General features: G+C 32.0%; 3 protein-coding genes across 3 annotated transcripts in view; 1 reads left to right on the top strand and 2 right to left on the bottom strand.

Moving 5' to 3' along the window:
- The window catches only part of LOC106070259 (xylan 1,4-beta-xylosidase-like), a 32,757-nt gene extending 28,654 nt beyond the window's left edge, over positions 1 to 4,103 (bottom strand). The window contains exon 1 of the mRNA XM_056006947.1: positions 4,047 to 4,103. The gene's annotated coding sequence lies outside the window, so the exon portion shown is untranslated. The remainder of the gene's footprint in view (positions 1 to 4,046) is intronic.
- Positions 4,104 to 4,371: 268 nt separating this feature from the next.
- Positions 4,372 to 11,466, top strand: LOC106070281 (protein unc-119 homolog B-A-like). The gene is made up of 5 exons (XM_013230129.2): positions 4,372 to 4,734; positions 5,519 to 5,641; positions 5,893 to 6,004; positions 6,149 to 6,321; positions 6,995 to 11,466. The coding sequence occupies exons 1-5, from the start codon at positions 4,581 to 4,583 to the stop codon at positions 7,114 to 7,116; spliced, it is 684 nt and encodes a 227-aa protein (XP_013085583.1). The 5' UTR covers positions 4,372 to 4,580; the 3' UTR covers positions 7,117 to 11,466.
- A 2,427-nt stretch (positions 11,467 to 13,893) lies between these two features.
- Positions 13,894 to 26,038, bottom strand: part of LOC106070282 (probable ATP-dependent RNA helicase DHX37) — a 28,708-nt gene continuing 16,563 nt past the window's right edge. Inside the window, exons 16-29 of the mRNA XM_013230130.2 lie at positions 25,906 to 26,030; positions 25,729 to 25,822; positions 24,620 to 24,685; positions 24,019 to 24,100; positions 23,221 to 23,408; positions 21,893 to 21,949; positions 21,050 to 21,206; positions 19,243 to 19,363; positions 18,009 to 18,193; positions 17,191 to 17,328; positions 16,317 to 16,485; positions 15,581 to 15,678; positions 15,118 to 15,191; positions 13,894 to 14,074 (exon numbers count right to left, since the gene is read on the bottom strand). Of these exons, the coding sequence (XP_013085584.2) occupies positions 14,060 to 14,074; positions 15,118 to 15,191; positions 15,581 to 15,678; positions 16,317 to 16,485; positions 17,191 to 17,328; positions 18,009 to 18,193; positions 19,243 to 19,363; positions 21,050 to 21,206; positions 21,893 to 21,949; positions 23,221 to 23,408; positions 24,019 to 24,100; positions 24,620 to 24,685; positions 25,729 to 25,822; positions 25,906 to 26,030 (1,569 nt within the window). The 3' untranslated portion in view covers positions 13,894 to 14,059. The remainder of the gene's footprint in view (positions 14,075 to 15,117; positions 15,192 to 15,580; positions 15,679 to 16,316; positions 16,486 to 17,190; positions 17,329 to 18,008; positions 18,194 to 19,242; positions 19,364 to 21,049; positions 21,207 to 21,892; positions 21,950 to 23,220; positions 23,409 to 24,018; positions 24,101 to 24,619; positions 24,686 to 25,728; positions 25,823 to 25,905; positions 26,031 to 26,038) is intronic.

The following is a 26,038-nucleotide window of genomic DNA, read 5'->3' as shown; positions in this document are numbered from 1 at the left end:
TAAAAGCCCATCAGAGTGTGTCTTGCTGTCTACTTCTACAAGGAGTTCCATTGTTTTGTGTAGCTTAGACACACTCTTGGGCTCTCCCACTACTGACTTGAGTCCCTTATAGATAATAAAAGGGCTCAACTTGGTCAGGCTTTTTCCCTCCTCTGTGCATCTAACCACCAGAAATGATGGCCAGGTGGCACAGCTTTTTGGGACCTCCTCTTTTTTATCGTCAATTCGTCGTTTCTTGCCCAGACATAGGTCTGGGGCAAGTAGTTTTGTGTGTGTTTTTTTGTCCATATATATTTTGGTTAATTCGGCACCTGTGCTCCCCACCCGCCATCGAGTCCAACAAGGGGACGGGCCATTCGGATGTCCAGAATGAGCCCGCCAGGGCTACACAGGTGCTATACTCAGTCAGCTGCTACATCGGACATGTGTCCGATACAGCTGCTCCCTGATTGACCCTCCAGCCACCGCCCTCCAGCATAGGTTGACGACCTATGCTGGTAGCTCGGCATGACCAGCCGGTTGACCCAGAGCGGGCCATCTGGGTCTCAGGTCTAGGGGAACTTGGAGCCAAAGTATTGTGTTGTTGTGGTTTATCCTCAGATAGCCACCACTCAAACACCAGGATCTCTTTATCCCCCCTTACCCGTCGCAGTCCACGGCAAACGGACTGGTCTAGGACGTAGTGAGAATTTAAAGTTAAGGAGACAGTGTGATGATCAATGAAGGCAGACTTAGGAAAAGAGGAGGCAGACACAATGATAGAAAAGAAGTAGGGCACTTTTGAGCTCCAAAAGTGCTAAGGAAAGAGGAGCGCAGTTTAACGTCATGTCTCGGGACGGGGTTATGTAGGATACATCTAATATAGTACAATGATGCAACATAGTAAAATAGAAACATATGGACTTGGACTTTATATTATAGATATAATACCAGACATGTGGCAAAAAAAAGGCATTTAAATGTCCTCTTTTTGTCTTTGGAAGTCTGAAAAACTCTTTGTTGGTTTTTTATTGTCATTTGTTGCTTATATGAAATCAAATTAAGTTCTATTTTATTCTGATCTAAAGACAGGACATAACTTTTATACAAACATAGAAGAAAGAAACCAAGTTGTTTTGACAACCTACTTTAAGAACAGGTGTTCATATTCAAGGCTACTCAAAACAAAACAAAAAATCTGTTACAAGTGTTACTCAGTGCTTCTCCAAATCTAAGAGTTTTTTTCTTTGCATTCCCAGACATGACATTATATTATTTATATGTTTTATTGTTGACACTAGATTATATAATAATAAGGAAATTTGTCTCACAAATTTGACAGTAAGCTTATGTGATGTCATTAGACTCTATGCTTAACTGTTAACAGTGAGGGATGGATTTCACAGATCAATGTAAAGACCATAGATCTGGATCTAAAGCCAAATCCTGGTATACAATCAAAAATGAGATACAAGACAAATGATTATAAAAACATATTATTCTTGAGAGTGTTGAAATAGACACACACACACACAAATTTTCCCATGGCAATTATATCATTAAATACAATTCCACTATCTAAACATTTCACATGTATTGAATTGTTTGAGTGAAACTAATGTGAACTAATATTACTATTTTGTTTTCTATAGATCTAGATTATATCTAGTTATAAATATTTTTTTAATGTAAAATGGTAATAACAAATACCATACTCATGCCCTATGCCTGGATAATGAATTAAGATTACGATTAGGTCTATAATATTATTACGTTTTATGACTATCATCTTATCTTTCATATTACAGACATTACTTCAAAAAAGAAGATAATTATGTCCTACACATTTAATGTGCCAAACTAGTCATGCTTGTCCATGTTAAACAATGACTTAAACTCTGCTAAATCGTTGGTTTTCCTGACTGATTCAGGCAACCCATCCCATTCTTTAATGGCATTATGATTATGGAAGAATGAGCACTTGTACAAATTTGTTATAGGGTATGGAATAAAAAATGTGCCTCTAACCTTGTGTCTAAGTAGGCCTGTTTCATTAGGTTTTGTTTTTCTATTGGAAAGTTATAGTTTAGTGTTTTAAGTATTATAGCTACTTTATTTTTTATTCTTCTGTCCTGAAGTGTTTCTAAGTTAAGGGAATTTTCTAATGGTGTTACTCTAATCAGATTTAAATATTCATTTGTTATAAATCTCATTGCTCTATTATGTATTTGTTCTAGTTTCTATATGTTTTCTTGAGTTGAGGGATCCCAAACAGACTAGGGCTAAAGGATGTATATATATATATAATAATTCTAATATTGGCCTATCTAAAGTTAAATAGCATTTTAATTTTTTGACTTGTTTTTAAAAATATCTTAATCTTTTAATAAACCCTAATTCTACTGTTCAGCTTTTTTTTTTTTTGGGAGGGGGGGGGTTCCTCTTGATTATCATGATGATGATGTAGACGTAGACTCTATACCTAGACCGATTCTAGTTCTAGTAGTTCATATAATTTATATAAATAATTATATAGAGCAGTGAGATTCATAACAAACGAATATTCACATTTGACTAGAGTAACACCTTTAGTAAAATCACTAAATTTAGAAAGCCTACAGGACAGAAGACTCAAAAGTAAAGTAGCAATTAATAATAATAATAATAATTTTATTTATAAAGCGCTGTTAACAAACAAAATGTAGGCTCAAGGCGCTGTAACAACATTACAAACATAAACATGAGAGCTAAAATGACAGTTAATCTAAAAATGTTTTAAACAGATAGGTCTTAATGTTCTTCTTAAAAGTGGTATAGCATGTTGTCTGTCTGAGATCAATGGGGAGTGAGTTCCAAACCTTTGGTCCGTGAACTGAAAAAGCACGCAGACCGTAGCTTTTGAGGGAGAAACGTGGCACTACTAAAAGCGTTGAGTCCATTGAGCGCAGGGTTCTCTGGGGGACATATGGAGTAATCAGTTCGCTAAGGTACAAGGGCATCTCATTGTTATATATACACTGATGACAAAGTGTGGCGACCTTGTAATCGATTCTCGCTTTCACGGGAAGCCAATGGAGCGTGCGCAAGAGCGTAGTAGCAGAATCTTGTCTAGTTTTTTTAAGGACTATTCGAGCGGCGTTGTTCTGTATACGTTGCAGCTTGGCTATTTTGTCATCAGGTATGCATAAAACACTGAACCATAATCTTCAAATACAAAAACAAAATTTAATAAAATACTCAGAAAGACACAAAGATAAAGGCACAATCCTCATCCCATATATTTGATATATCATATGCTAGGACAAATTTGTACAAATACTCCTTCTTCCCTACCCTAGTGCTATTAGAGCATGGAATGGGTTGCCTGAGCTAGCCAGGAAACCAGTCAGTGACTTGGCAGAATTTAAGTCATTGGTTAATATGCATGACACGTAGGACGTAATCATCTTCTTTTTTGAAGTAATGTCTGTATTATAAGATATTATATATGTAATTGTAATGATAATCATAATCATGAGTCAATGACATAATTATAATAATGTCTTACTCAGTTACTGATTACTCACTACTTTTATCATTATCACTACTATTCTAGATCTAGAAATAGTAGAGTAGAATAGTGACAATAGTCTGAATAGAATTTTCAATCTACTTTAACTTTAGTCTTTAGTAACTTACTACTATCTAGATTCTAGATCTAGTCTAGGACTCTAGATCTAGGATCTAGATCTGAATCTGACACTGAGTGAATGATAGTGATAGTAGATTATCATAAAAACGGTTACGTTACTAACGACGTTAGTAGTATAAATCAGTATATTATATATAGTTCTAGACTCAGGACTCTAGATCTAGGATCTAGATCTGAATCTGACACTGAGTGAATGATAGTGATAGTAGATTATCATAAAAACGGTTACGTTACTAACGACGTTAGTAGTATAAATCAGTATATTATATATAGTTCTAGACTAGTACACTACTGGATTCTACTCTGACTAGTACTACATACAAAAAATGGTATTAGTTTACGAGACTAGAAACGCTCAATTCTAAATAAGGCCTACCAGAGGCAGAGTGGTAGATTTTATTATGTGAGAAATGGATTGGGACTGTCACTGTGTATAACTGTGTTGTTGTTTTTTTTTTTCAGAGTTGCGCACCTTAGCTTCAGTTTGTTACCGTCTCGGTTATTTTGTGTGCTCTTATTTTATGAAAATGAAGCTCATAGATCTAATATTATTATAATATTATACCATGCTGTCTTAAAATATAGATCACTAGATCTAGGTCTATGGGTCTTTACTTAAGTCCCTATTAGCTGAGCAGATATAGAAATCTACATCTCACCTTGATGCTAAATTTATTAGCCAAGGGTTGCCTCCCTTACGCGTCCCAAAATTCCTATCGTCAACGCCGCCATGATTGACGCTTTGACAGGTGACAAAGGTATTCACGAAGTGTAAACAAAGACGAATGATGTTGCATTAATTCCTTACACATAAGACGGGTATCGTTTTCTTGTTTATGTGTTCATTTTTAATACGTGTGTAAATCTAGTTTTCCTATCTAGGCATAAACAGTTGATTTAATTCCGTAAAATGAGCTCTGAAGCTAAAACTTCATCGAAGAAAAAAGAAGGATTTCTCAGAAGACAAGCAAAATCGAAATGCGATCCAATAACTGAAGAGGAGTTGCTAAAGAAAGATGTTGTGACACCTGACGATGTGCTTAGACTTAGTAAATGCACTGACAGTAAGTATCTTTTGTGACTTTATTGTAGATCTAGATTAATCTAGAAAGTCTGATAATGTGATGATATATCTTCTAATCTTGTTTTAGAATAAGTCCATGTTTCAAAGGAATTCTTTCTACATTTTGCTCATTACTATTTCACTACCCTGTTATGATTAAGCTTCAATAGCTTTGTTATTTGTTATCAGAAAATGTTGTATTTGGTATAGAATTAAAGGAAAATGCATGCTCTTTTTATATAATACAAAGTCAAGTTTATAAAATTAAACATTAATTTAATGAGGTCAAAATCAACGCTGGTATCATCGATTAGGAGAGAAAGAGTTAAACCCTGTTAAGTTTGTGAAACAAAAATTGCTTCCAGATAAAAGTATTTGTTCAAGGCCAAAAAAAAAAGTTCCACTTTCAGACGTTAGGTATCTGTAACTGTGGTTAATGAGGGTGTCATGTGGCTATCACAATGACCAACCGCCTTTACATTTCCCCTACTGTCAGGTACGCATTAGAGCTCTCTGAACTCGGAAGGGTCATAAAGATCTATGCATCACCAGAATTTGAACCCAGAACTTATTGGTTCAGAAGCTAAATTTTACCACTCATCCTCGGTGCCCCCAGACAAACAATAACATTTTTTTTAAATTGGAGTTACATACTTTTAGTATGTAATGTTTTTCAATTTTTTTTTATCTTCTGCTCAATAAATTACAAAAATTTAAAGCTTGCATTCTACAAACATTAAGTATAAACTCCACATCTTAATTTTTTTTTATCTATATCTATCTAGAGTATTTATGCCCACCTGAAGCCAATATTTATGGAATAGATTTCACAAGATTCAAATTAAGGGATATTGACTCTAATCAAGTTCTTTTTGAAGTTGCAAAACCTGCTCCAAATTATGAAAATGGTAAGTAGAATTGAGCTGAAAATATATGTAAATAAATGTATTTATGTTAAAAGTTTGTTTGCATGAAAATAAAAAAGTTTTTAAGCTATTTGCATATATATATATATACCGGTATATACATACACAAATTTCTGTTATAGCTGTGTTATAATTAATTTGGTTTAAATGTACTGTGTGTCATTGTAAATATGTCTTTTAAAAATAACTTAGCATTTACTGTACATTGGTTTTACTGTCTAAATCTTTTATAGAAGAAGAAGAAGAGGAAAAGCTACCAGAGCCTGATGAGGATCCCAATTCTGGAAGATTTGTTCGTTATCAGTTCACTCCACAATTTTTAAAGTTGAAAACTGTTGGCGCCACGTAAGTTTTTGTTGCTTAGTTTAATGACTGGTTTTCTTCCCCTGATAAGACTTTCATTTTTCTTTCCAAATTTGTGCTGTACCCTTTTTGTAACGGCTGTTCAGCTAGTCTCATATTTCTCATTTCTAACTCTTCTATTTTCAGAGTTGAGTTTGTTGTTGGAGAGAAACCAGTGAATAAATTCCGAATGATTGAGAAACATTATTTCAGGGATAGAGTTCTTAAGTGCTTTGACTTCGAATTTGGATTTTGTATCCCTCATAGTCGTAATACTGTAGAGCATATATATGAATTTCCAAAACTTGGAGATGAAACCAGTAAGTATTTTATTAATACCTTCTTTTAACTATCTTTTTCCATTTTTTAAAGCTTGACTGGCAATATTTACATCTTGCATTGTACATTGTATTTATTTTATGAAATTTTCATTCTTTGTACTTAACAAACATTAAGAAATTCATAGGATGGATATCTCTGAATACCATCCTACCTTAACCCTTTCCATATGTCTTTAAAGCTGTATAAGTAAATTTAAAATTACAGTTCCAGTGTTAAATAATGCAGGGCAAGTTAGTAAGACCCACTCATCAACAACCAGCCACTATTCCGTTCTTCAACAAATAGATTACTCATTACAACTGGTGACCTTAAAGCTATTAAGCAATCTTAGAATGTGTTTACAATTTTAACCAACATTGAAGTAAAGAGGAAACTACCAGAAATCTACTTCTTGCTGTAACTTTTTTAGCTATCCTCTTGCGTTTTTTAGTAAGGCAAGAAAGTTGACTACAGTTTTGTCCAGATTTCACTTTTTATAAAAACTTAGAAAATCCACTCTGGGGTATAAGTCAGGAAACATTCTAGATTCTGTGGTGTACTGTGTTTAATCAGTTCTCATTCAAAATGTGTGATTTAATACAATATCAATGTTAGTGATATACTTATAGAAGATGTTAATATTTTGATTTTTTTTTTCTTTTCTCTCTGAAGTCCAAGACATGGTTAGGCACCCTTATGAAACAAGATCGGATAGTTTTTACTTTGTAGAGGACAGGCTCATCATGCACAATAAAGCTGATTATGCTTACAATGGAGGAACTGCAACGTCTTAGTTGGCACACACACACACAGACATATTTTGTGATGACGGAAGCTGACATGCCTGATAGGAAAAATAAGAACACTGTAAATGTTATGTGGTTTTTTCTTTGTTTTTTTTTTTTTTTTAATTCATTCAGCTCATTGACACTTTTGAGGTGACCCATCTTCTTTGTGCCATAATTTGAGACATCCATTGTTGGTGAATAGAATGTGTTTTGTGGTCAGAATGGTCGATGAGTTAGATTTACAGCGTAAGCTGTGCTTTACACAAAATGTTTATTGGCATTCATTGAAGCCCAGCATATTTTATGCACCAAAAAAATGCTTCTGTTCAGCTAAACTTTTATTTTATCATTGCACCGTCCAATTATAATTTTTTTCTAGTGTTGAAGCCAAATATTTTCCTGACTAAAGATCTTTGCAAAGAACTACTTTTAGAAAGAAATCTGTATTATTGCGATATATTACTTTTGAGTAATACTTAAGTTGAAAGTATTTAAAAAAAAAAGGGTTGATATAATAATGTGTACCTGAGTAATATTTTTGTTTATTTAAGAAACTAAAATGAATGAAAGTTATTTATTTAGTAATGTGTATTGGTCAAGTGCTTCAATTTACTCGTTCCCAATGGCTTACCAAGATATTTCCCATGAACTTAATGTCTCAGATGATTTTATTGCATCCTCCAAGAGTTAATGAAATTTAAAATTGTCTTTATAAATAGTTGTAAAGATTTTATTTTTTTTTGTCTTTGTTCCACGTCATTCACATACAGCATGTGCCCACACAGACACACACACACATCGCCATGTTGTTAATATATGTATGAAAGACAAGTGACATGTTACACGTGCCTAAATGTCTTTTTATTTTGTCTTGCTCAATGACATGCTTGTTATCATCCTGCTCTTGATAATATTTGTCACGTTCGACCAGAAGTCCTGGTTTTTTTAACCATCTGTGTTGTCAGGGTTTTTTGTTTTTTTTTAAATGTTAAACTGTATGTACTCCAAGCATCTCAGAATAACGAGCTCAAGTTGTTTTTTTTTTTTAAATTAGAAAGTTGTTTTTGAGAAATTACACTCCTTGCTACCAAACCTAGTGGTCATTAAAGTATTTGACTTTTGGATTGACCTTTTTTTTTTTTTTTTTTTTTTTTTTTTTATGGATAGTCACTAGCAAAAGATGTATGACAATAAAGGAAACTTAATATAATATGGAGTGAATTTAGTATTGTTTAAGAAAAGGAGTTTTAACTTCTGCTCAGGATTGACTTGTTCAGTTTTGTATTTGTTCTTTTCTTTTCTTTTTATTTGTTCCTTTAATAAGCTGTACATTGGTTTGTTTCCCACACGTTATCAGCGTCCAGCTTGTTGAATATCTCACAGCCTGGACCTCATGCATTTGGTTTTGTACATTCCAAACTTTTGTTCATTTTCTTTTTTTTTTTTTTTTTTTATGAACTTCTGTTTTGCCCACTTTCTTTCCTTTTTTCTTTTGTATTAGATAAATAGATTTGCTAAATCTTAGGAAGAGGTGAAAGAAATATGTTTAAATTCACTGATTTATCTGAATAAATGTGACAGCTGGGTTAAAATCAATTAATGTGTTACACACTCTCATTGTAACTGGATTTGAATCTCAACTTTTCTTTTGTTTGTTTTTAATTTGTACATCTTTAGTTGAAATACGTCTAATGTAATCTAATTTAATATAAATGATAGTGATCTAAAGTTAGTAATATGTACTATCTGTATCTATCACAGAAGAATAAAAGGAAAAATGTTCAATATGGTTGCAACAATTGGTTAAAAACAAAAGTACATTGTAGTGACTAAAAAAAAAGAGGGGGGGAAGTGAAAATAAGAATACTCAAAGATAGTGGTAAGAGAAATTTTATAGCATATTCCAGTTATGCAAAAAAAGATAACAGATTAAATAAATATTCATTTCGCTTATCATAAATCTAAATTCCAACTTTTTATCATTACAGTGACCATTATAAAATTGTGTGTGTGTAGTTGGTCAATATGTTGTCCAAGCCCAGTGAGCTAATTGGGAGATAAAAACATGATATAGACAGCACAAAGAGGCTCATCTCTCTATTAGAGCACTATTGTTTGATAGCAATACCAAAATATGAAAAACTTAATGCCATTGATTAAAATGATCTTTTTTCTTTGGGGGGGGGGGGGGTATTGTAGGCTGTTAAGAATTTTTATTTTGATAAGCCACAACAGAGATTCATTACTAAAACAGAAATTTGACACATTACTCCTTTGTTTGTTTTTCAACTTAGGTAAGGTCCCCATAGTGCTTTGGCTTGCAAATAATTAAGCTTCAAAGCTTAAGTAATGCAAATACAAAAATGATATAAAATCAGTTTCTGTTGTTTTAAATTAAATTAAAAAACAATAACAATTTGATATATATATATATATATATATACTTTTTTTTTTCAAAAATATCTATAAATGCATCATTAGGAATCATTGATTGTTTTCAATTCAACCATCTGCAATTAAAATCCTGTCATGTTTTATTCACTATGGTGGAGTATTTTTTCATTAGACTACTACATTATTGACATTTGGCTTATGCTCATGTGAATTAGCTATATGTGTAGTTTGACTGTGAAGTGGCTGGCTTGAAGGATTATTTACTTTTTTATTTATTTTCTGTCAAATGAAGCTATAAGTCACACTGAGAATTTCAGTTGCACAATGTGATCTCAAATGGCCTATTCTGAATCAGATGTATTCACTTGCTATGTAAGTAACTTTCCATATCAATGGAGCAACTTTAACTAGAGTTATATCTAGATTGATTGTATCCATAGCCACTAATTCTGACTTGTAAACATTATGTAAGCTTTGGAAAAATCAGCTGACAAAAAATGCATTCAACATAGATCAAACTTTTACTTCTTCATATAGTTCCCCTTTCAGACCTTACGATCTGTGGGGAAGATGATGTTAAGGTCATCTGTTTCTTTGGCCAACTGTTAACGAGTCAGATGTCATGTGGCCATCACGACGACCGCTTTCCCCAACTGGAAGTCAGGTACCCATTAGAGTTGGGTGGACTCAAGGGCGCCCTAAAAATCCCAAAATTCAAAATCAAGTCTTCGCTGAGATTTAAACTCAGGACACCCCCAGGTTCGGAAGCCAAGCGCTTAACCACATATAGAATAGCTCATGTTAGACTCAGGCAGGGCTATGCATTTATAGTTTTACAATTAATTTTATTAAATGTTTCATCAAATTTTTTTATTTTGTTAAAAATGTTAAAAGACTAAGAGGTATAAAACCTTGTATGTTTGAAGGACAATCATTAGTCCCACCTGCCTATTGTAGCCAAAGATCATAACTTACATTTATAAAGTTTGGGTTCTTTTTTTTCTATGTTGTGCTGACAAACTACTAATTGTATAATGAAGAAAATGTTTGCTATGTGGAGTCTGACATTTTACTTTTAAAAGTCTTTGTGTTTGACAAAGTTGATGCATAATTCAGATATTAGCATTGAAGAAACAAAATGGCAGATTATACAGGTTGAAAGTGAATTGATCCAACTCAGCCATTAAGAAGCATCTCACTCTGTCATTTTAGCTTTATGAAATAAAAGGCAGAACAAAAAACATTTTGTATCGAGTTAAAGAACATGTTTAGATATATTTTTTTTAAGGTTATTTTTAGTTCAATATTACAATTCCTTTTGTTAACTTGCAAACTCTTTGGTGACACAACTTGGGTGGGTGGACATAGATCTCGAAAACGACTCTAACAATTTTCCTAGAAATTTGACAGTACACATTTTGGGGGAAAATTTACTAGCTAATTGGTCACACAGAGAAAACTCAAAATATAATCTTCTGCCTGATGTGGAAACCACTGCAGGGTTCATCTCAGATATAGGATTACTGGTATGAATTCTCCTACATGAAAAATGAGAACAAAAAAGGTCAGGAACTCCTCTATATGTTGAACAGGGGAAAGTCCCCAATATATTCAGCAAAGAGTTAAATAAACAATATTTTGTGCACAATCTTATGTAGAAATCATTAGGTGGCCTGCTAGAATGAATTTGTGACAAATACAATTTATTAATACACAATATCAATATTGTATTTAGTATTCCAGTCTAGAATACTGTCTTTTTATATTTTTTTTTTTCTAGTTATCATTTCTATCAAAAAACTAGAATTTTCTATACTTTGAGTAAATGTATACTTTTGCGTAACCAAGATTTTTTTGCAAGAGGGGAGGGATCTAACTATTGTTCATTTGTTATTAAGAGTTAAAGTAATCGATCTTAAAGAAGTCATAAGCCAGCTTCACTAAAGAGGAATTGTCTTTTTTTTTTAAAGTCTTTTTTTATGTCCCTTGTTCTTTTTATTTCTTTTCTAATTATATTTGTTAGTTTGTATGTAAATATTGTTTTGTATTTAGTCACCTAAAAGTGAAATTGTAAATCAATTTTTTTTTCCATGACAAAAAATAAATAAAATGCCCCCCACCCCCCTTTTTTTTCTTTTTTAAAAATTAGAATTGAAATAACAGTATTTCTTTTTTCTGGTCACTTATTATTGGTTTTCCGTCCAAGAGAATGTGCAACAAAAAAAAAGTTGGTTTTGGTATTTCAATGAGTTAGAACATTTTGCAAGTATTGATTAATAATCAATGTTTGGGTTAGGGTTAGGGTTCTTCTGCTCTTCTGTTTTATTGACTGAATATACACATATGCTCCAGGGCCTCTAAGCATGCATCTAGTTTCAAAGATTTGTTTTAGCTGTTATTAACCTGCAGAAACTGTATCCAGGGTGGAATTTTTTTTATGAGTTCACTTTTCCAATCATGTATTGAGTTTAATAAAAACAACATTTGTTGACACTTAAACATGGTAGATTTTTTTTTTAGGCATTTAAGCATTGTTTGTTGATGTTTGTTGATTCTAAATATTTTGGTTTCAACATCTCTGAAATGTCTGCCCTCCTAAAGCTCTTGTCTAGCAATAATGTGATGATCTAATTCTTCTACTTCTGCTATCATCTAGGAGCTAAATAACAAAATGTGGATTAGGTTTTGTTTTTAATTAATACTTTTAGTTACTTAAATTGTTCTTTATAAGCTGTTTGTATATATATTAAAAAAATTCAAATTTTTTTTTTAGAACTATAAACAAGACCTTGTGTTACCTATGTAATGTTTTCATCCATTTCTGTCATAAGTATTTTTTAACATATGTAAGCTAAAATAGCTTTAAAACAAATTTATATTGGCATTTTGCTGCATTTGGGTCATCATTTAAAGTGAAGATTTTTTTTTTTTTTGTAAATTTTTTTTTCTTAAGGGACAGAAAGTAAGTTTATTTTGTATCTTTACATGAATGTGCAATCTTCAGCAAATAAAGGTTTAATTTAATACTTTCATAATAATTTTGAGACATTGCTGTTTTTAACTCTCTCTCTCTGTAATTATTTTCTACTTCTGCAAAATTATTCTTTTTACTCATGTATTTTAAAACCCTGATTAAACTTCAATAACCTTTTTTGTTTGTTATGAGAAAATGTTATATTTGGTATAGAATTAAAGAAGAATGCACACCTGTTTTTTTTAGATAAAACAAATTGATGTTTTAAAAACCAAAATAAAAGTTTATTTTGGATAATTAAATTAAAAAAATAAAAAATTACCCACTGTGACAGGTCTTTTTAGAACTGGATTTAGACTAGATCTATGCAGTATTTTATGATCCAAATTAAAAAATATGATTTTATGCTAGTTATTCATATTTTCACAAAACTAAATATATAACATATAACATATATAAAACATTTACATTTGTATTATCTTGAGGTACTATCTCATGTCATTAATATTTAAAAAGAATTAGATCCTCTTTTAGCCCCCACTCTTTAAAAACATAGTTTTTTGGTAAAAAGACATTGACAATGAAACAAATCTGTTTGTTTTTTTCCAGAGGGAAACTATACAAGATTAAATTATAAGCAATTAAAAATGTTTTGGAAGGAAAGAAAACAAAACAACTGACTTTTTAAACATTGACGATATCGTAGATTAGGCTGCAGAATGGGGAAAAATTAATGATGGTATCGTTGATTAAGAGAGAACGTGTTAAATTGGATTATCTTTCAAACGATTAGGACTATATATCTCTTCCAATTAGGCTTTAAGTTCATTTGTCTACTTTTTGTTTAGCAAACTCTTTTATCACTGAAATATCCTTCAGAAAATAAATTGTGGTCAAGGTTTAATAAACAAACCCTGTGATCATTTATAAACTGCATTAACAGATCCCTGGTTACCAATAATTGCAGACATGTAATTTTCAAATGAAAGGAAAACTTGGCAATGTATTTTTTTTTTCCTAAATTACTTCATTGGACATTGTGATGAATGTTTATTTAAGGGGAAGTTTTTAAACTTGTCATTGAGTCTAAATAGGTTATTGACTGTTTGAATATATTAATTTCAAAATGCTTATCTCAATGAAGCATCCATGTGTGCTCCTTTCATCAATCATTTTTCTATCAATGATTTGTCAGGCTTTGTTGTTTTTTTTTATCTCCCCCTCTGTCAACAACTATTGTCTTTTATTTATCCTAAGGTTAGGTCACAGACCTACATACACTTTTGTTATGAGTTCTAGAACAAGTATGGTCTACACATTGATTACTGTTGGTAAAGATCACATTGATATATGAGAGAAAGTATTTCTTGAAAAAAAATTCAGTGTAACAATAAGAGCTAATAAACACAACAAACTTCACAAATGACTTCGTTTATTGATATTTGTAATCATTACAGCAAAACTTCCTCCATCAGAAGCATGGTTATCAGACATATCTACAAAATAAATAAGTAGTAAACAACAAGCAAACATGGATGTCTGCATTTAGACAAGAGATAGTGTCCATGTACAAGATTCCATTCAGCTTTTTGACACCTGGAACATAAAAGCAAAGGAAGTTTTCATTATTCTGGTATTCTATTCTAACTGTGGTAGATCAACTAAGATTTTATATATATAGATTTCATTTATATATCAGAATGTAAACATTGTAAATGAGAAGTGAATATGAATACCAAAACTTTATGAAATAGAATTTAACTTTGTCTTCATAATAAGATGATGACTGAGCTGCTCTATAAAGCATGTGCATTTATCTTACTTTTTTTTTTCCATTTATCTTAACAGTATTAGTAGTTATAATAGTTCGAAGATTAGTGAGGAATGCAGTATTTCCCATGGCTACACAGCACCAGCTGTGACCTACATAATTTGCCACACCCAGCACAGACAACCATTGTCCGCAGGTGGTCGATTTAAATTTTCTTTTCACCACCCAAGTCTGTTCTCAGCAGTGGATTTTCTTTTGGCCTCAGAATGTGAATCCCGTGGCCTCTGTAAGTGATCTCCAGCTGTCTCATTCAGAAGCTGCCTGCAGCCAGCCAATTATTAAATTTAGAAATAACCATAACAAGTTTCCCAAAACCTCACATTGTTCAAGCCGGGTATTTTTTTCAGTTGTTTTAGGAATTCTGTTTTACTTTAAAGAGATATTTTCTTTATAATCAGTTATGTTTATGAATGAACTTGGAATAGGTTGTAATTCTAAATATTTCACTTTCCCATATTAGCCCAGTGATACCCTCTAAATAAAATATAAAATTCCCCTTTCAGACCATGCGGTCTATAGGGCAAATGATGTTACTTTACTTCTTCACTTAAATTAATCTTGTCATTAAATTCAAAGGTCTTTTTTTTAAGTAAGTAGACAATTATGGCAATAATACAATTAATAAAGATAGCAAGATGACATCCAATGCAAGACTTACATAAGATAACACCATCATCTATTCCTTGTACACAGATTTACACTCATTGCTGCATACAGTATAGAAAATAACACTGACACCAGCCAACCTCCAATATTAATAACACTGACACCAGCCAACTTCCAATATTAATCTCTGTTTCATACTTACCAAGGGAGGCCACAATGTAATTACTTCACCATGAAGACTTTCAGGAATCCATTCTAAATACTCAGCTTGAAAGACTGTGGGGGGAAAAACATTCATTTGTAGTCTATGTGTAAAATGGGACCAGATCATATCCAGATCAATAAAAATGTAATTTTGTGAAATAAGATATAAGAAATGTTCATAAACACTTGGGTTGGATTTTGGATGTTAACTTTTTATACTTCCAAAGTTGTTTTTAACACATAGAAATTGAATAAGCGGCTGTTATTGCTGACATTGACCTAGTTAATGTTCAAGGATTTACATTGATATTTATTTATTCAGATATGATTAAGTTTTTAAAACATTTTAAACTATTGGCGTAACCTTTTTTTGCATCTAGTCCTCAAAAATACAATAGAGAGAATCTATCTAATGAATAGTAATTAATAAACAACCACCAGTACTGTGGGTAGTAACTTACAAAGTGGTTCAGTTTTCCATATTCCAATTAGTCTGTCTCGAGTCTTGGCTTCTTTACTAATGAGTACTTTTAAAACTGTATCAGTTTTAGGCTGCAGCCTAGAACAAATTAACATGGCTAACTAAATAGTTTGATAAATGCAAAGAATCCAGAAACCCCAGGACATTATGAAACCAGAGTACAATAAAACCTTATCAAAACTCAACAGTGAGGCCAACATCCAAATATGGTCACTTTTTCAAAAGCTTCAAATCCTACGATTCACTTCTTTCAAGTCTAATGGCATTTCTGATTTTTGTTTTGTTGTAAAAAAAAAACAAAAAAAAAACAGTTTAAAAAAAAATTATAAACATTTCTTTATCATATGCAGTTACTATTATACATATTTGACTATTGGGTATGCATCACCTTCACTTAGCTTTGGAAAATTACAGTATTAGTATTTTGTTTTCTGTGTTTAATCATTGACAATAATATCAAACTCATACTGATCTGTTAAACTTTTCTCAAATTCTTTTGATTACGAAAAAAGAAAGATTTTAAGGTTATTTTAAATAAATTTGAGACATTAAAGGGAACTCTATTTAAATATTAGGATGCATATATATATTTTTTCAAATACAAATATAAAAAGTTTTAATTCCACATTATTTATGAGAGTTAAGGATCTTCTAATTTATACAAATTTAGCTCAATCTACTCACTTTACCTAACAACTTAAAAAAAAAAAACTTACTTTGCCCATGACTTTACCATTGTAGATGCATTCAGCAATAAAGATGATTTAAAACGTGCCAGGGCTGGAAAAACATCTCCATCTAATAGGAACTTTGCGAACCAGCGATAACTCTCTACACTGTCTGGGAATTCCATCTCCGTTGGTGCGAATTCCCAGTTACACCTACCTAGTGATTATACAGAGAAAGACAATGATCGTAAACTAATGATTAGTACCCTGATTTGAAATCCTCTTAAAGATCCCGTTATATATGGCAAATAAACATGCCCAAGAGTAGAAAGTTTATAGTCTTTTCAAATGAAAGAATTTATACAGTTAAGATGCATTTATGGATGCATATCACAATGTTACAGTAGTAACATGTCCAATAGGGAAATCAGGAGGAGTCTTCCAAAAACTACGGCCTATCTGAGAAAATAAATAAATCAGCCAATCAATAACATACTGAGATCAATAGAGAAATCCTCCTACAGAGGAGGCACGGTGGATGACCGCTAATGTGTTTGGCTTCTGAACTGGGGGTTCCGGGTTCAAATCCTGGCGAAGACTGGGATTTTTAATTTCAGTATCTTTGGAAGCCTCTGAGTCCAATTAAAAAATTATGTCCAACTTATATGCTTACTAAATAAATGTAGTAATTAGTATGACAGAACTTACATTACTTAGCAATACAAATGTAAAAAAAAATTTTGACAAAAAATCTAAAACCATTTGCATAAATGTGTTAAAAATATGGTAAATAGTCATCTCCCCTACTAAAGAGCCTTCAGTGTTTGTAACTCATAAAGCAGAACTAAGCACAAATATAAGTGGACTAAAACAAATTCATAGTGAAGTGAAGTTTTAAAAAAAATAGCAACTAGTGGTTTACCAAATGATCCTGACCGATGACAAAAGACTTTTCCAGTTTTCTGGTCATATCTGGGTGGCGGCTCCTCTAAAGGTTTAGACAGTACACAGTAGCTTGGGGCTAACTCTGGGAACCAATGTGCTTCAATACAGCACAAACCTGAAAACAAAGTACATAAGGCGAAAACTGTATTGTTAAGCTGGTTTTTATTTTTATGTTTCTCATTAAAGTACAGTTATCTTAGCTTCAAATAGAAATTATGTCTCCTGCAAGTCAATAATAATTTGCTTCTAAATGTAGCAAATATATTGATTTTGTGGAAATTAGTAACATTTTGTGTGTAAAGCTTTGGGTTCAAAAAATTTTTCAAACATCACATTGGATTTGTAGAACACTCATGCAACCATCTAAAAAGTTCAGGCTTTAATAAGGGTGACAATTTTAACTTGTACACTTGATTTTAACAATTTTTTTTGTTTGTTTCTTATTCTTTGAAACTGTCTTGGTCTCTTTCTCCTTTTCTTTACAACTAGTACTTCGCTTTGTTTAAGACTTGTTACAGGAAGTAAAAGACTTCATTACCTTTTGTCTGTTGGATTATTGCAAAATTCAGCTAATTTTAAGGCACTATTCTAGCATATTGATGTAACTACTAAACATATCAACATGGAGAAACACATAGCATATAATTAACCTCTAATAGCTAAATTGCTAAAGACACACATAACATTGACTAACTAAATTCTTGTGTACGTCTGTATTATATAAGATAAGAAAGAATTCAAGTCACCAGAAAAATAATTAAAGCCAGCTACTAATCAAAGATTACATTAACTAACCTCTCATGTATAGCCTTGATGTCTCTATCATTGACTGGTAAACAACAAACTCCACGTCCTTGTTTTTAAACATGACAGACTCTGGGTGTATGTAAACAAGATCCTCAAGCTGCATGCACTGAAAGGAACCTTTCAAACGGTTGCATTCAGTTTTATCTGCACCTGGTGGTGGGGCTGGGTTGCGTCTATACAGCAACAGTGAAAAAAAAAAATTAGACCTGCTTCAAAAATGAGGTAATTAGGTATTCAATGAATTACCCAAAAGGCATGTCTCATCTGGAACTTTTTGTGTCAAATAAAATAACAGAATCAAACAAATAAATGTTTTGTCCATTTTTTTAATTTTATTTACTAAATAAGCACCAAGTATAAATATATATAAACCAAGCCTTTTAAAGTTCAAAAAAAAAAAAAACTTTTTAGGAAAAAACAACAACATGACCTATATAAGCTTCATAAAGAAACAAAGCCTATAAGACTTTTATATAGATAGAACATGAAAATAAAGAAAATAAGTTTGTTATTGCCAGCTCTTTTATTATATTATAATTTTTTGGGGTTATGGTTAGGGTTGCTTAAGCAATTACTAGTTTCTGTGGTATCTAATACTGTCTAGCTTTTTAAACAACTGGATCCTGAGTAAACATTTAACACTAAGTTAAAACACATATGAGATTAATGTTAATGTTGGAATTAGAAAGGCACATTCCTCGTCCCATATGCTAGGACAAATTTGTACAAATACTCCTTTTTCCCTAGTGCTATTAGAGCATGGAATGAGTTGCCTGAGCTAGCCAGGAAAACCAGTGACTTGGCAGAATTTAAGTCATTGGTTAATATGCATGACTAAATGCATGACGCGTAGGACGTAATCATCTTCTTTTTTGAAGTAACGTCTGTATTATATAAGATAAGATAGAATTCAAGTCACCAGAAAAATAATTAAAGCCAGCTACTAATCAAAGATTACTCTAGTACTTCATTATATACTCCGTAGTAGAAGCACACAGATCAGAAGGAGAAAGTGGGTCAGTGAGAATAGACAATGAAAACAGACAACTGGAGAATTTTAGAAAATTGGTCTAAATATTTTTAAGTATAAACTTTTCATAACATTTTTATATAAGTAATATAATGTAACCAAAAATAGTTTGATAAAGTAAAATTATTTCATAATGAAAGTCATAAAAACTATTTTTAAAAACAACGTAGAAGATAGTAAAATTAGTCCTACCTAGCCACATGGTCAGCCAGTCCACCTAAAACAATCTTCCTTAAAGCCAAATTTTGTTCTTCATTAGGAGGAGGTAAATTAGGATCAACAACCAAATCTTCTTCTGGAAATGCTGTGTTTACTGTTCAATGACAAAAAAGTGTGTTATAAATTCTATATTAATATTAACTATATAAAAACATGCAAGTAGACACAAAAATTGAGCCAAAAATACAATTTATTTATTATAAATTTTGGTTTGTTATGTATTTTTTTTCAAGGCAATGTCTGCTCCTAGTCAGATAATGGCATAAATAGTATGCTTTTTGTTTAAAGCTACATAGAGAAATTCCGAAGGCAGAAAATAGGAATGTTTGATGAAGAGATATTTTTGTGCACATAAATAAAAAGTTAGTATTATGTTTTCCTTTTTTTTTTATTTATTTTTATACCTTTTTATGATTTGCAACAAGATCTGGCAATCAGGAGAATGGCCCAAACCCTGGACCCAATCACTCATCATCATCTTCCAAAAAAAGGCAATTTACAACTCAAAACTACCGCACAATCAGCTTCATAAGTCATCCCAGCAAAGTACTGTTAAAAATTATATTATATCGGCTAAAACCGATAGCAGACAAAATTATATCAAAAGAACAAGGGGGTTTTAGACAAGTTCGCAGCACAACAGAACAAATCCTTAACCTCAGAATACTCTGTGAAAAATACCTCCAAACCAAGAGACGACAATGGAAAAGTACAACATAAACAAAAACATAATTGAAGTTATCCAGAAGCTCTACAAGGATGCCACCAGTTGCAGAGTCCTTTCAAAACTTAAAATAATATGGAAAGACAAAGGCAGCCCTCTGCACCAAAATTAGACTGATGCGCTCCCTAGTAATGGCCACATTTGTATATGCTTGTGAGTGTTGGACGCTGACTGCAGAGCTAGAGAGGAGGATCCTAGCAATGGAATTGAGATGCTACAGAAGAATCCTAGGTATCACATTCAAATACCACATCACAAACCAAGAGTTTAGAGACAGGTTTAATGCAGTGATTGGACCCCATGATGACCTGCTAGCAATTGTAAAAAAATGCAAGCTAAAAATCTATAGCCATATCACAAGATCTTCAGGGTTCGCTAAGACCTTCCTTCAGGGAACAGTACCAGGAAAAAGAAGAGGCAGACAGACAAAGCAATGGGAGGACAACATAAAAGAATGGATGGGCATGCCATTGAATGAGATTCTAACTAAGGCTAAGGACAGAGAGGAATGGAGAAGGACAGTCAACGAATCTTGCGAGGTGCCCCAACGTCCAGCAGACTAAGGGATAGGTAAAGGTAAAAAAAAAGGTGCTTGCGAAGTTGCTAAATTAAATTCACAGTGAACTAATTAACATATTTGTCTTGTTAAAGTAGCTACTAAATAATGTTCACATTAATGGTCCTTGGTAAAATTAGAAAAAAAAATTTTTCTTTTTATTCATTTTTCTCATGTATTCATTTAGCAACTACAAATTTAAAATTCACAACAGAATTTCTATATCTGTACAAAAGCTGTCAATGTAGGCACCAAAATGTATTCTTTCTATAATAGTGTAGCCTGTTTCTTTTTTTAAGTATTTTAGCAAGTGCCATATTTTAGTAGAAAGATAACAGCTCAGTACCTTTCCTCACTTTTGCTTTCTATTCCCTAGATTGGCTCTTACAATTTGGAGTTATTTATAGGTTAAAATATTCATAAGATAACTAATGTCTGTCACTCCTTTTGCCAAAAAAAAAAAAAAAAAAAAAACATTTAAAAAAAAAAAAAGCTTTCACCTGCATTGGTCAACTGGATTCGAAGTTTTCTGATTTCTCTCATAGCTTTAAATCTGATTCCCAGTCGTTCACAAAATGACACAGCACATCCTTCAGACTCACAGGCACCAACAGCTTTTAAAAGTACCATCATGTCACCAAGAAGAAAAGCATTACCCTGAGGAACACAAAACATCATGGGTGTTTTTATCTATAATCTAGATGATATCCAGCTTCTTTTCTAATGAAAATACACACCCTCCTCTACCACAGCTGATGTATGTCAATGTTTTAGGATAATATTGATGATCATTTAGAGCATGATAATGAAAGTCTGGTAAACTAATTGGGTTGGTTAATGCTTTCTGCTTATATATCAATGGCAAGAGTGGGAAATATAACTACAAGGACATGCTAAGGTCAAAACTTCAAAATTAATAGTTCCAATTTTTATTCCTTTATAAATAGAAACAAATCCTAGGTACTTCATAGACTGTAACAAATTTAGTTTAAAGCTTAAAAAAAAAAAAAAAAGTTTTTGATTCATGTTGCATCAACAGATTCAATAAAGGATTATTCTATTTCTTTCATATTTTTGATAAGCTGTGTGATATGTTCTGTGGGATAAGAAAATGTGTTAGACAGAAGTTTTGAGAAAATGGCATTTATTTGTGGACTATACACTTCCACTGAAAAATCTCCTGATAGTATATATCTTGTAAGTATGTAAATTTTATAATTTGATAAGAAATGCAATCATAACTGCCTTTATAACTCAACAGCACACATTATATACTAATTATAACATAATGATAGTCTAATAATAAATCAACATAATTAGTATGTATACTAAATATTACTTACAATAAAATTAGACCTAAAAATACTCAATTTGGCGACTTTTGACAGCCATTTCTCTTTCTATAAGGAAAAAAGAATAAAAGTAAAATACATTTTGATCTGCAGTTTGAAGAGGTGTAATATTAGTGATTATCAATTTTCAATTTAAAAAAATATATGAGAATATTACTATTCAATTCTGGAGATTAAGCTCAGTGTTTCCCAAACAGTGTTTGGCGGAAGAGGAGTGAACTATTGGAGTCATTGACAAATAGTCCTACACATGAATTAATTCCAAAGTAAATATATAACAGAAAAATGTATTATATTAGCTCTTCCCAACATTATGAACTTTGAACTGATCTAGATTCTGACTTTAATTTGAAACAAAGCTAGAAAGATCTACCATCAAATAATTTCTGGTTAAGTTTGTCTGAAGAGTACCACAGTATTTTAAAAACAAGCTTTTGTTATTGTAACTTAATTTCCTTACAATCTAGTTCTGTAAAGCAGGATTTACTTATTGTGCTGTAACAAAGTCAAATTATAGAAACAGATTTTGATGCCACACCAGACATTAGAATTCAACTTACCAATACCATGCCCGATATCATGAAGTTATGCTTTTCAAGGAAACATACCTAAGTCATTATATCTTAACCTCGCTAGATGTTTGTCTGTATTTTTATTATAATTATTTACTTTATACTTGAAATAAAAAAGAATGCTAAATTTAGAATTGGTTTAATTAATATTTTAAAATATTTAATAATCCAACCTAAAAAAAATTAGAGAAGTGTTTCACTAGATTCTCAGAAGCATGAAGTATTCTATTAAAGAAAAGTTAACCTTTGGGCAACATTGATCTAGTTAGATTCTTCCTTATAATTAATGCTTCAATTGTGTTGTGATCAAGATTCTGAAAACTAATGTATTAGAAAGTAAGTTGAAAAAAAACAAAAACATTTAAGTGGATGAACTGCATGTGTACTCTTTGTAAACATTTCCTAAAAATATACATAGTGTTACAAACTTTGGCAAAAAAATTTGTCATCAACGTAGTAGTTAGAAAACAATTTTTAAAATTTATTGATCAAAATTTTGTTGTATACAATTATCTGCTCACAATTGCAATTTAAATTATTTCTCATTAGTTCACTAATTAGATCAACTTGTGATGAAATGTATTGTGCAGACAAATAACTAAAAGCAACACTTAAATTGTAAAGTATAATACAATTTAAACTTAAGTTTCCAGATATTAAGCCAGAAAAAAAGATTATAACAGGAAAGACTGAATCTTCTGAAGGATGAATGAGCATGATATTTGAAAATATTGAATTAGTACTCACATCACCCTCAGCATCCGAAGGTTGGATTGAATCTATGAATAGCTCATCAACAGACAAAGCCGCAACTAAAGCTACAGCATAAGGCAGCACTTTGTAGGTCTTAGCCAGCATCAACATTTTTGCATAACGAGGAGCGACAGGAAAGGTAGCCATGACCATCCCAAGATCTGTAATGACTGGACTTTTGACTGCAAAGTTAATTTTTTTTTAAACTAATTTTTTGTCCCTGTTAGTAAATGATAAATATATCTAGGAATGAAAGCAAAAACTTCATTTCAAAATGTCAAAAATGCATTACAGCTCATTCAGATGCTTGTAAAATGTTTTGTTTTATATGTTTCAAGTGTTCTTTCAGAATTGAAGACAATTCTAGTCTAAACCTCCTGCAGGAAGATGGGGGTAGGCAGCGGCAGGGTATGAGCCAGGGACCATTGAGACAATGTGATGACAGTCCAGTGCGCATACTGCACGACCAGGCAGCCATCCTGATTAATCAACCACATGGGGCAGCAAACATACTGGTCTTAATAACCAGCTAGTCTAATAAGATTAATATGCCTATTATTTATAAGACAATTTTAATACTTTAAGATTAGGTCCAATTGAGCAGCTGGTGGTCTGAGATTGACTGAGTATATAAACAAAATTGATATTGAATTGATACATATATCAGATATTTTTGATAATTATACAATTTTTATAACAAAAAATAATTGAAACTCTATTACTAATTATAAGTACATAGTTCTGATATTATATACTGTATATTATATTAATTGTGTATGAAAAGTTAGCTACCTTTTTTCAAGTCATTAAATCTTATGGACTGATTCCCTACAGGATGTAAAGCACCAAGGGACATAAGCAGACTTTCAGCAGCCTGCAAAATAAGTAGGTTTTTAAAACATAGAATATAATCCTGATTCCTGTTAAGGGGGGGGGGGAGTAATGATTGAATAGAAGAACAATACATGTGTATACGTTTTTTTTTTCATTCTTGTTATTAACAAGAACAAAAAAAAAATGTATACACATAATTAATTACACTACCACAAGAGAAAAACTAATAATAAATTGTATTCCTCACCATTAAAAACATTGTTATTTCATATCATTAAAAAGATATACAAAAGAAATTGTTAAAGAAGAAATTATTATATGTCATATTTATTAACACTATTCTACTTTTTTAGTAGAATGTTGAGTTCTAAATAGAATATCATTGATTATCCGTGTTACCTGTATTGCTTTGACAAGGCATTGAACTTCTACAAAAGATGTTGCTTTCTTTTAATTGGCTTATTGCATTAACTTTCTAACACTAGCCTAAAACTAAAAAAAAAAAGAACTTTGGTCTCTGGCCCAGAAGAATTAACTAATACCCAGCTACTTTACTCACCTTAATTTGCTCATTGGCAGGAGGTGTTGGAAATGGAAAGTTTGCAACTTTATCAATCCTCATGCTCTGAAAAAAAAATAATGGTAGTTTTAAGCTTCCGAGGCATGAATCACCTACATGATTCCTTGGTCATACTATTCTTCAATCTCCCACCAGGAACAAATGTAACAATCAAGAATAAAACTGGGTGTTTTTTTTTATTTTATTTAAGTAGCATATAGAAATAACCTTTCTAGACTGGGTAATACAAAGGTGCTAAAAATGTAACGTTTTCCCCACAGAACTTATGTCCTGAGGGTATTTTTAATACAAGGGCCAAAGGTTCTCAAATGAGATTTGTGATTTGTGATTTGAGGCACATCGGCACAATTTAGGCCATGTCGTGCCTGTCTCAAATGAGTTCAGCCAGACCAAAAGCATCACTACATCCAAGAATAACATTAAGACCTACTTGTTCAAAACATTTTTAGATTAGCTTGCCTTTTTATTTGATTTAGGTCTATTACGTTCTGAAAGCGCCATTAAGTTTAGTAACAGCCCTATACAAATATATTGTTTTTATTATTATATCGTGACCTCTTGAAGAAGGGGCAAAGGGAATGGATGAGAAGGAAGGGCAATGAGGTTTTAAAGAGTTTCCAAGCAGAAGGTAAGAACCAATCAAGCATGCCAACGTGAATTAAACAAGCAGAACAGAAAGTATTATAGAAAAAATAAATGAGATGACTTTAAATTTGGACATACTGAGGATTATGTATGCAACAAATATCTTGTTTATGATCATTTCTGTGCACAAGTCAGTCTTTACTTTCCCCTTGCCATATTTTCCATATCCCTACTCAGATATTTCTTAATGCACACAAAACTAAAAATCCCAAAAATCAGACTCTCCTCCCAGGAGTTACATTATAACATAAGATGAAGTTACAAGACCACTTTTAACACCTCTTTTCTCTTTCTGCTTATCAAATATTAATTATTCTCTGAAAGTGACGGGGCCCAGTCAGAGGCATGTGCAAAGAAAGAAGTCAAAGAAAGTTCTAAATTTAGTTTTTTATGGCTCTTATGAATGTATCACTATGGTAACCAAACAAATGTGTTCAATTTACCTTCATTTGTAAGACCAAGTCTTCCACAGGACGTCTGGTGATTTCTGGAGGTGTAAATAACTCAAAGTCACTAAACACTGCTGATGAGTATAACCTAGATGATAATAATAATCAAGTCAGAAAAAAAAAAACATACACACTTACATCACTGGTATTATTTACAATTCAATAACTGACCTGTAACAATGACCAGGACCCATACGTCCTGCACGTCCAGCTCTCTGGTTAGCTGAAGCCTGTGATACCCAAGTAACTCGAAATGTGGACACTCCTGTCACTTTATCATAGAATTTTGTTTTGGTCTGAAAAA

This window comes from Biomphalaria glabrata, chromosome 12, assembly GCF_947242115.1.
Source record: "Biomphalaria glabrata chromosome 12, xgBioGlab47.1, whole genome shotgun sequence".
Lineage (NCBI taxonomy): Eukaryota > Metazoa > Mollusca > Gastropoda > Planorbidae > Biomphalaria > Biomphalaria glabrata.
The sequence above is the reverse complement of the archived record's forward strand: the minus strand, read 5'-3'. Positions and strand labels throughout refer to the sequence as shown.